General features: G+C 38.0%; 1 protein-coding gene across 2 annotated transcripts in view; it reads left to right on the top strand.

Annotated features, from left to right (window-relative positions):
* The window catches only part of slco1c1 (solute carrier organic anion transporter family, member 1C1), a 36,729-nt gene extending 25,573 nt beyond the window's left edge, over nt 1-11,156 (top strand). For both annotated transcript variants that reach the window (XM_081364311.1, XM_081364310.1), the window contains exons 7-15: nt 1,410-1,508; nt 3,523-3,768; nt 4,260-4,424; nt 4,868-5,063; nt 5,812-5,977; nt 6,525-6,694; nt 8,074-8,138; nt 8,280-8,397; nt 9,815-11,156. In XM_081364311.1, coding sequence (XP_081220437.1) covers nt 1,410-1,508; nt 3,523-3,768; nt 4,260-4,424; nt 4,868-5,063; nt 5,812-5,977; nt 6,525-6,694; nt 8,074-8,138; nt 8,280-8,397; nt 9,815-10,055 — 1,466 coding nt within the window. In that variant the 3' untranslated portion in view covers nt 10,056-11,156. The remainder of the gene's footprint in view (nt 1-1,409; nt 1,509-3,522; nt 3,769-4,259; nt 4,425-4,867; nt 5,064-5,811; nt 5,978-6,524; nt 6,695-8,073; nt 8,139-8,279; nt 8,398-9,814) is intronic.
* The last annotated feature ends 3 nt before the right edge of the window (nt 11,157-11,159 follow it).

An 11,159-nucleotide genomic window follows, 5' to 3' on the forward strand; every position in this document is an offset into this window, starting at 1 on the left:
ATGCTCTTCCAGTAATCCAAGGAAATCCACAAAAAGAAACTAGACAGCCCACAGAGTCAAATTCTTGTACTTAGGATATTTGGTAATGCAGTGAGATCAATCCATTGGTTAGAAACCACTTGATGTCCATTTCAGTTGAGCCTTAGCAACTACAGGATTCAACAGTCTCACAATATAAAGTAACATATAAAGAGTCCATCTACAAAAAGAAAAGATATCTATCATATATTATATAAATCAAATAAAAACAATTGCACAACATTTAGGAGGAACAAAACTTACATGACTGAACTGGAAACAAAGTTTCTCAATCAGGACTCCAATGAGTGTTGCTGGAGGTGCTTGGATAAAACCATGCTTCCCTCTTCCAAACAAACTGACTTCTTCTATACTACTACCCTTTTAAATACAAGAGGTTCTAACGATCATGCGCCCCCTAGTGGTGAGTATATAAAAAAAACCCGAAGTAACAGCTAATACTGTTACAATATCATAGCTAAATGTAAACTGTATTATCGCACAGCTCTATATATAAAGTTGAATATTATATCCAGCTTTACCCGCATACATATATTATACTCACGTAAAGTGATATATGCTTTAAAGCAAATCTCAATTGCTTGATTTATTTTATTTTGTTGCAAACCTGAACTATTGCAGGTTCTGTCATGAAACTCTAGATGGCGCAGTTTAATGCAACCTGATGACATTTACATTGTTAACTAGATGGCACAAGCTGATTGGTTCCTGTCGCATCTGCAGCCAATGAGCTTGCTGCTCAATATTTAAATAGCTGGTTAGTGTTTACTATAGCGGTTCTCAGCGTGCTTCCTCTGAAAGCCTCCCTCTTCCCCAGCTCCACCTGTATAGATCTGATGCGGGTTATTTTATATGTGCTATGTGCAGCAGCAGTATGTCTTACATTCTGTACTTCATAACTGTACTTGCCCTGACGCAGCAATAATTTACAATAACAGCATTTATCATCAGCAGCAGCGAAACAGGTACATTAACATAGTCATATCCATTACCATGCAAAAAATCTTCAAAGAGTTGTATATTGATAAAGATAAGTATGTCCAGCTTTATCCACATAAATTCAGCATACTAGTGTAAAGCAATATGTACTAAATAGCAAATCTCAATTGCATGTAGCAAAATGTATCTATATTATTGTCTAGCTCTAATCTGCTAAATGCAACTGTAAGGCATGAAGATATTATAAACGTTAACATCATAATTTTCTGTAAAGCTGCTTTGAAACCATGTGTCCTGGGAAATTCAGTCATAAATGTGACTGAGACCGTTTTGTCCTGGTATTAATTGTTTTTCCTAGAGAGCATTGCTTTTCTTGGTAAACAGTCCAGACTATATCCGCAACTAATCAATTCATTCATCATCTGTATCAGGATGTGTCCAGACAATATCGGTCATCGGCCCAGTGTGCGGTTACCTGCTGGGGTCTCTCTGTGCCAAGATATACGTGGACATTGGATTTGTCAATATGGGTGAGTGAAGTGAAACTGCTGTTGAATGATTCACTATTTCCCGAAGGAGTCGCATGGTTCAGTTGAATGGCATGAACCTCTCTAGGCATGTATCGGCAAGATTGTCTTGAAAAGACAGAGAGAGAAAAAAGTATAATATAAAATGCATTTATTCTGTATAGTTCCATTGGTTTTGGCTCATCTTAGACTAGTGATTCATTAACTACTAAAGCTTTTTTTTAAATTAATTCATTGTGAAATTGACTCTCTCTCTCTCCTCAAATCTGGAGGAAATCCAGCTTATTCATATTATTCTTATTTTGTTTATATTTCAAACAAAAGCAGGAGGAAATAAGAAACTTTGTTGTTTCTTGTTTGAAAGCAGTGGAGGCCGTTTATGTTGGATCGGAGTGCGTTTTTGGCATTCAAACACACTCTTTATTTGACTGGGGACGATGTAAAGGCTCATAAATGTTAAGCTGCGATTTAGCTAACAGCTGTTTTTGATGAGATGCACCATGCATCGAGACTGAGAGGTGAAAGGGGACATCAGCTGAAACGTGAAATAAGATTAGATTTGTGTGTGTAGTTTGAATGTTAGAATCATCATTTTTTTTGGCATTTGCAATGTTTATGCATGTATATGAAATAATGCATGCTGGTTATACAGGCCATTTATTCATAGATAATATAGCGGTACGTTAAACCCTAAAGTTAAGACATTTGGCAGGAAAGTTACGCCATAAGAAAATAAAATATTAAGGAAAAATGGCAGATGTCGTAGAGTAAACATTCAGTATTATCAATATTATCACATTGTTTTGCCTTTAATTTTTCTTTAATGAACCAATAAAACAGAGCACAGAAAACATCTGTATCATACACTTAAATCACTGCAGGAGGAGTGTTTCTATAGAAAGTTCTATGTTTACTGATATTAATGATTGCAGATAAATATCTAGTCTAGTCTGTGTAGTATATAAATTACACCTACATCTAAACGTTTGGAATAATTAAAAGCGTCTTATGCTCACCAAGGCTGCAGTTATTTGATGAAAACACCGTAAAACAGATATATTTGGATATATTGTAAAATATATTTTGTAAAAACAGTTTTGGATCTGAAATTCTGAATATACACGTACATATCTTCAGTGTCACATTATCCTTCAGAAATCATTCTGATATGCTGACATATTTTAATATTTGTAAAATTTTTGTGGTTAGTCATATAGCTGTTTAAAGTGCAGCCTATATATTCTGACTGTTGAGAAAATCTCGGTTTTATGCCATTGACATCAAACTTCTTTCTGCCACACAATCATGACATATTTAAAGCAAGTATGAAACAGAAGTTGCGCTAGTCTTTTCTTCCCTGCAGCGACGCACATCCAAGTGAAACGGCTTCTCGGACAAGAAGAATAAATGTAGGGCACAAGTAAACACATCAGAGAAGAGAGGAAGGGGAAGTTATTGTGATTAAACGTGAATGTTAAAAAAAATAAGGATGTGCACGGATAAATCATTTAGAATAAATACTGCAATATTCCATAAAAAATAAGAACTGTCAATTTTGATTTCGTGACCAGTGTGACTTCAGAAGGCTTGGAATATAGCGCAGCAGTCATGTAGACTACTTTGATTGTCAAGATCTTAAAAAAGACTAGAAAGCAGCGTAATGGAAAAGAGTAGTTTGAACATTCTGCTTAACATCTGATTTTGTGTTTCGCAGAAGTAGTCAAACAATGCAGGCAAATGTGATTAGCAGATATTCGGTCGAGCTATTCCTTTTCGTCCATGCACATTGTTTATGTGACATGCAAACATTTCTGTCTGCTGGCACAGCTTAAGCACAACATGGAGGCCGTCTGAGCATACATGATGAGGAGAGAGCCAGACATCTAAGACTGTCTGTGGATCACAGTCTGCGTCTGCCTGGCCCAAATATTCTGAACATGTGACAAGCTGCAGTGAGCCTTGTAGCGTCTGTATGCTCCGTGTTGACATATGCGTGTGTGTGACCGTCTTCTCGCAGACAGCATTAGCATCACCCCAGGAGATGCACGCTGGGTAGGTGCCTGGTGGCTGGGATACCTTATTGCGGGATTCATCACCCTGCTCTCGGCGGTGCCGTTTTGGTTCTTGCCCAAGTCTTTGCCCCTGCCAGAGAGACGGCTTGCCAAGTATTCTCCAGAGCGGACCAGCTTTATCAAAGACTCGCCCCTCCTGGAGCACAAGTACCAGGCAGACGAGCCGGCAAACTTCCTAGAAATGGCCAAAGGTAAACCACCTAGAACCAACTAGAATTCACAGAAAATCCAAATATCTAAAATATCAGATTTATTCAAAAACAAATGTATTTGGACTTTATAGTCCACGTAATGCCAATTAATTCATTAACAAAATTTCAAACCAAGTGGCATTTCTTTTAAAGAAGCACATTGAAAGAAATTATTTTCTTACTCAGTATTTTTTTTATGCTTTCACAGTACAAATATCTCAACATTCTTAAACAAGATACATTTACTTGAGATACTTTTTTTAAATAACAAAATTAAGTTTAAACTTAAAACAAGACAAATATGTATGGGAATTTTCTAAAATTAAATTGAAAAGAAAATAAATATGCCATTGGGGTCAGAAAAATAAATGTAATTCAAAGGGAACACAAGTTTTCTTTTTCTGACCCCACTGGCAGATATTTGCTGTTGTTTTAAGCACACTTTATGTTGATGATTTCTTTCAGTAAAAAGACTAGCGCATGTTTTTCAGACTTTTTGCCAACACTGAGATCCCTTTTGGGGAACCCGGTCTACTTTTTATATCTCTGCATCACCATCATCCAGTTCAACTCTTTGATCGGCATGGTGACATACAAACCAAAATACATCGAGCAACACTACGGACAGTCGGCGTCCAAGGCCAACTTCTTAATGGGTACGTCGTCTTCCTCTAAGGGCATCTGTGCACAGATATATCACAGTTGTGCAGCTGTGACCTCAGAGTTTAATGCTATGTTATGTTTTGATTGGATTTTATTAATGTGTGTTAAATATTAGTCTTTGGTTCTGATATCAAATCTAGAGGTTTATATAGCCCGGTTAAATCACAGTATGACATGGACCATTACTGCATATGAAAGAGAATGAAATCCAAAAATAATATCACCACACAACGTATGCAGACACTGGAGACTGTTGTGCATTTGGGGAAACGGCATTAGCGTCTAGAAAGACAGGAGGGAAAACAAATAGGCCCGTTCAACTACAAGAAGAAGCGTGTTTGAGAGGAGCTGAGCTGAATTCTATGGCTTTGCCTTTGTTTCAAATCTGACACTGGTCCTTTGATCCAGGTTTTCCTGATGCCGTCTGTTTTTTCAGGAGTTATCAACATCCCAGCTGTAGCCTTGGGAATGTTCTCGGGGGGCGTGATCATGAAGAAGTTCAAGCTGAGCATCATGGGAGCAGCCAAGTTTGCACTGGGAACGTCTCTCCTGGGCTATTTCCTGTCTCTTTTCTTCTTCGCCATGGGATGTGAGAATGCCAACGTGGCCGGCATCACCAGGTCGTACAATGGGTAGGATGAAGCTCGCAGTTTGTACTTGGGTTCAGATCTGGGGCCAGTTGCACAAAAGCATTATGTTAAGACCACGTCTTAAGAACTAGTTACTAGTCCAGTTAATCAGTCTTACATTTCAGATTCAAATTACTCCAGTCTACGTTTTCATGTAAATTATTTCAAAAAACTTATAATTAGTCTTTAATGACTTACTTGTTACCTTCTTACTTGCGACCTCGATTTTACTCCTGATGAAAGGGAATTTTCCTCCTCAGAAAAAGTAAAAATCTATATTTTTTCCTGTATTAATGAAATACAGAACAGTGCTGATCTTTTTATGTTTTTGAAAGAAGTCTCTTATGCTCACCATGGCTGCATTTATTTGATGAAAAACACCAGTAAATATTTTAACAATTAAAATACCTTTTCTATTTTAATGTATTGTAAAGTGTCATTTATTCCCGTGATCAAAGCTGAATGTTCAGCATCATTACTCCAGTCTTCAGTGTCACATGATCCTTCAGAAATCATTCTAATATGATGATTTGCTGCTCAAGAAACATTTTAAATATTATCAGTGTAGAAAACACAACATTGCTGAAAAGGTTTTTCTGATGAAAATCCATCACAGGATTTTTGATCAAAGGCTTATTGAGATTCTTTCAAAAACATGAAGAAAAAAAAACCCATAATGAATCCAAACATTTGCAAAATGCTAAAAGCTGGATGAACTAATAATAAAATGCTCCTTGTCCTTTGAATGCAGGACGGAAAGTCTTTACAAAGTGGACAGTTCTCTCCTAGCGACCTGCAACGCGGGCTGTCAGTGTCCCGAAGCAAACTGGGACCCCGTGTGCGGCGAGAACGGGCTCACCTACGTCTCCCCCTGCCTGGCTGGATGCCGGACGTCCCACGGCTCTGGAAAGGACACGGTAAGCGCGGCCTCTGAACCGAGGGCGTGATTCGGAACAATAGCGCCTGTTTGTTGTCCCATCTCTTCAAAGAATGTGAGTGACAATGTGTTGTGTTCCCTATGCCTTGAACTCTTGGTGTTCCCAGCGCTCTCTGAAGGGTGTGCACAACCTGTTTGTCTTCAGCTCAAAGGCTATATTGAATTTTTCGGACCTTCTCTGAAACTTCCTTCCCTGTCTCTCTTTGAGAATGCAAAGCTGGATGGTTCTGTCTAAATATTGTGAAGTTTCATTGCATGTAAAAGGCTGGGAGACAGACTTTTCCTCCCTCCCATCCTGTGTCCAATTCATATCTCAAGCATCTGTTCTATGCAGTGTCCTTTCCTCTCAGACTAAACTAAAGCATGACGAGTCAAGCATTTATTATGCAAATGGAAAGTGTAGCAATATTTTTTAGATGCTGTTAAACAATTTGCATCACTTATATAGGGTAAATGTGAAAAAAGTGTATATAATATAAGCATCTTCTCCGCATAGCAGTTGATAAGGCATGGTGTGTGTGTTTCAGGTGTTCGAGGAGTGCAGTTGTGTAGCAGGCGGGAATCAAACGGCCAGCGTTGGCCAATGCAACAACAGGGAGAGCTGCCATCGAGTCTTCCCCTACTTCCTGGCTCTGTCCGTCATCACTTCCTTTATCATCTCACTGGGCGGAACGCCGGGATACATGCTGCTCATCAGGTGAACATCTGACCATGATTTACAGCTCACTTCAGACGTGGAATAATGGAAATAAACTTCATATGAACACGCCAGTTCTCAATCGTGGCCTTTGGATGATTTTATTTGAACATTGTTTTCATTTGGCAGACGCTTTTATCCCAAGCGCTGTCCCGGCTTTGCACATATGAAGTCTTGTGAAAGTGAACATTTGCTGAAAACAGAAAGGTCGTCCAGTCATGTGTTTGTTTTCCTCAGTTCAAGCAGATTACAGATGAAAACCGACTGCTTGTGCCGGCAGTGCTAATGTGATTTCCCCCTCATTATTCCACGTCTTAGTCTAGGGCTGTTGGCCAGTCGAAACCGTCACTCGATTGAATGCAAAATCAGTCGAGACAAGTTTATGGTCACTCGTGAAGTTCAGTAATCAGACTTGTGTCGTGAAAGGAAAAGCTTTAGCACCGAGGACTGTCAGATTTTTCCCAAAGCTCAGTCAGCTGACGCCGCTGGAATGCTCGGCCTCCCTCGGGCTAAATTAGGTTAGCGGCAGTGTGGGGACATAAAAATTCCAGCATGTCTGTGGCTTTTAAGGGAAGACGTGATTACTCTTGATAAAGTAATCTGCATATTGCTGTTGTGAGGTAGAAACCATTCTGTTCTCTTTTGTTTCGAAATGTTACTGTTGTATGAAATAAATTCAACCTACGTTGTATTTATTTTCATAATAAATGTTCCTGGTCTTTATGCATAATTCATCAGTGCATGTTATTTCAAACACACTTTTACTGTGGATAAAGTAGAATAGAAATCATTCTGGACTCTTTTGTTCAACATTCACTTCATTACTGTCATAAAAGTTAGGGTTCATATGAAATCTAAATCAAGCCTACTTTTATTTTATTAACGCGTTACTTTTTATAGTAAATGTTACTGGCCTAATCATTCACAACTCACACAATTGTTTTTTTATTTATTTATTATTATTGTAATTATATATCAAATTTCTGCCACTTCGGTGCAGGCATAAAAATGGATATAACTTGTAATATTCATTGCTTAATTTTTAGCAATACATCACTTTGCAAGCTGATTAATTAGCTGATGCTGTTCTAAATTCAAAGAATAAGTGTTTATCGATCTATAAATATTATTATTATTAGCAGTATTATATATTAGGTCCTAGCTGCTGTATCTTGTTGTTGTTGTTTTTAAATAGAGACCGATATGTCATATTTCTTGTAAGTCTGTCGAACGTGTCTTCATATTATTCGAAAAGTCAAGTCAAGTCAAGTCAAGTTTATTTATATAGCGCTTTTCACAACACAGGTTGTATCAAAGCAGCTTCACAGTAATAAATTAGAACAATAAGGATAATCTATCCGTTCTTGTTTCATCAACAGATGCATCAGACCTCAGCTGAAGTCCTTAGCTTTGGGTTTTCACACGCTGACAACACGTACTCTAGGTGAGAGACGCTTTGGTGTTTGGTGTTGCTGACATTGACGTTTCTGCTGAATCATTTTTTAGTCACAGTGGCAATGATGAAATGTTTTGAAGCAAGAGTGATGCAAATAGTATATGGTATTGAATGTTTTTCCTCCTGCAGCTGGAATTCCAGCTCCTATATACTTTGGAGCCATCATAGACACCACCTGTCTGAAATGGGGTCACAAGAAATGTGGCGGAAGAGGAGCCTGTCGAATATACAACACGACTGCCTACAGGTATCGGCTGGATTCACTTATGTTTGCTGTGCTGTGTAGGGTTGGAATAAGTAAGAGTAGAAATGCTACTAACTTTTTTTTGGGCCGATGAAAAAGTTCTGTCAAATCTCGGAACGCAACGTTACCGGGAGGAGAGTAAAGATGGAAAGCTCCTAAAGCTTGGGTCCATATAAATGCACGAATAATTTGTTGTTTTCTCGTTAGTGAAAATCAATATTGACCTTGTATCCTCATATAAGAAGCAATACTCAAATTCAGAGTCAGTTCATTCACATTCGGATATCGACTAGTTTTGACTGTCAAAATGCCGGCGGACACAGCTACTGTAAGAAATCTTTCTTTTTAGTAAACTCTGTGTACACAAACAATGTTCTCAATGCTGGAGTTCATGTGTAGAGCCCCTGGTGATACTTCCAGCACAGTTTCATGTTGTGTCGAGCCTTCTTAGTGTTTTAAAAATAGCGATTTTGATGCTATCATAGTCATGCCCCAAGCACTCCCATTCAAAAGACAATTTGACTGAAAACAAAAACACAGTCAAACTTAAAAGTGGCGTTTCTATTCTAATTATGCTTTAACACGAAGGTTTGCTTCGGGCAGATTAACAAAAAGACCCTAGATTGCATTTTGGCGAGAGTTACCCTTTAAAACAGAGCCCAAACTATTGCTGGCACTCAAATAAAAACTGAAATGTTTGTTTACAACTACTTTTCATGAACACTAGGCTTCATGACAAATGTATTCAAACGTACATATATAATTTAAAAAGCTCCTTTCTGGTATTTTTTATAGCCAAATATAACTTTGAACATTGTATAATTTATTATAATTTAATTTCCGTAATCATATGTGATGTGTAACGCAAATTACATGGTAATTCATAGTTTTTACTTGCAGAAACCATAAAATTGGCAGCATTTTACAGTAAAATAAAATTACATGTAATGATGTTAAAACATTTAGTTTTTCACAGTATATGAACTAACTTAAGAGTTAACTAATGTTTTTACTGTAGCATTGCAATATTTTCCTATTAAAATTACAAACAAAAAAATGACAGTGTAGATATATTAACATTATATCACTTAATGAAATATGTGGTTATTAGTTGTAAAATATACAGGCATGTACAGCATGTTGCTGTATTTTGACAGTGAATCTCTGGCAACCACACCAGGTTTTTTTTTATCGCAAATATAACTGGATATTTTTTTACAGTGTACCTTAACCAAGTTTAGTGTTTTGTTTAAAATATTTAAAAAAACTAAAATATTTCCCTCATGGATCAAACTTGTAGGGTCATTAAAAACAAAAAAGTCCCCTCTGGACATCACTTTTAGAGATCATGTGTTCATGTCCATGTGTGTAATTGTGGTCATCTGATTATTATCCTGTGTTTTGACTGTTCATCGCTCAGGATAGCATATCTGGGCCTGACGCTGGGCTTACGGACAGCTTCCTTCTTCCTGTGTGTGCTTGGGCTGGTGGTGTTACGACGGCACGTTCAGAGGCAAGAGCACAACACGCTCGCGAACGGAGGCACGGGGGCCGCGGCCGGAGAACTACAGGCTCTCAGGAAAGAGGAAAACAACAGCTGTAACTTGGACCAATGCCCACGAACCACAGATTACGACCCAGAACGGGAGACGCGTCTGTGACGCACAACATACTCTCCTGCGCAGGGAGCAACAGGGCCTGTTTATACGAGTTACACTTTCTATTGGACCCATGTAAATGATGTGAAGTAAGAAAAAAATCTGTTGTTTTGATATAGTAGAATTATTTCTTGAATGTACATGCTGTTTTGGGTTAAAAAAAAAGAATGCTCGTCTTTACTACCAAACCTGTTTGGATTTAACGCAAAGATGCTTTTAGAAGTATCTTAACGTCAGACACCCTACTAGAGGAAGCGAAACCTTGGATTTCTTGGATTTCCTCTCATTTAAGCCATCATCGTGCACAGGCCCTACGAGGAATAACAAGATTATACCTTGTGGGAACATGACCACGTCTGCTTGTAACTTTCTCTTCTGCCATACACACAGATAGATGCCTGAAACAGTTGACCACAACACTGTGTGCTTAATATAGGTAGGCCTTGCCATGCAGGCTAAAGGTTGAGTATGTTGGTGGATGTCAAATTGCATCTCATTTGTTTGTAACGTGCCGTTAACGAACCGCTCACCATTGTGCTTTTACATGTCACCTGACAGCAGTTCCTCCCTTTTAAGAAACACGTGAGGAACGGTCCAGAACTGTGGGCTTGCAAACAGGTGTGTGATGTCATGGGTATGTAAGTAATCATCTTCATGATCGATGTTGTGCAATGTCACTGTGAGAAATGTTGTGCGTGTGTGTGTGTTGTTACGTGTGAACGGGTGCATTCCTGTGCCAAAAAAAAAAAAAAAAAACACAAGCACGAGAAAGAAAAGGTCAACATGGTCTATTCTCAGGTTGTTCAATCAATTGTTCCTCAAATTTGCAAATAATTATTTTTTTATATACTTGTATGAATCGTTGTCTGGTTTCCGCTGGAGAAAATGTTCCTTTGTCCGCAAGGAAAGGATTTTTATTTGTGACTTGTTAGGCAAATAAAACGAGTGGCATTTATTGCTTTTACGTTAGGTAGCATAATTTTATTTGCTGATGTTTTTGTATACTTAAAAGTGAATATTCTGATAATGTGTAAAAAAAAAAAAAAAAATGCATTTATGTGAAAGATTAGATACATTGTTTTCAAAATAAAATGAATGATTTACAAC

This window comes from Scardinius erythrophthalmus (assembly GCF_964197995.2).
Source record: "Scardinius erythrophthalmus genome assembly, chromosome: 4".
Classification (NCBI taxonomy): domain Eukaryota; kingdom Metazoa; phylum Chordata; class Actinopteri; order Cypriniformes; family Leuciscidae; genus Scardinius; species Scardinius erythrophthalmus.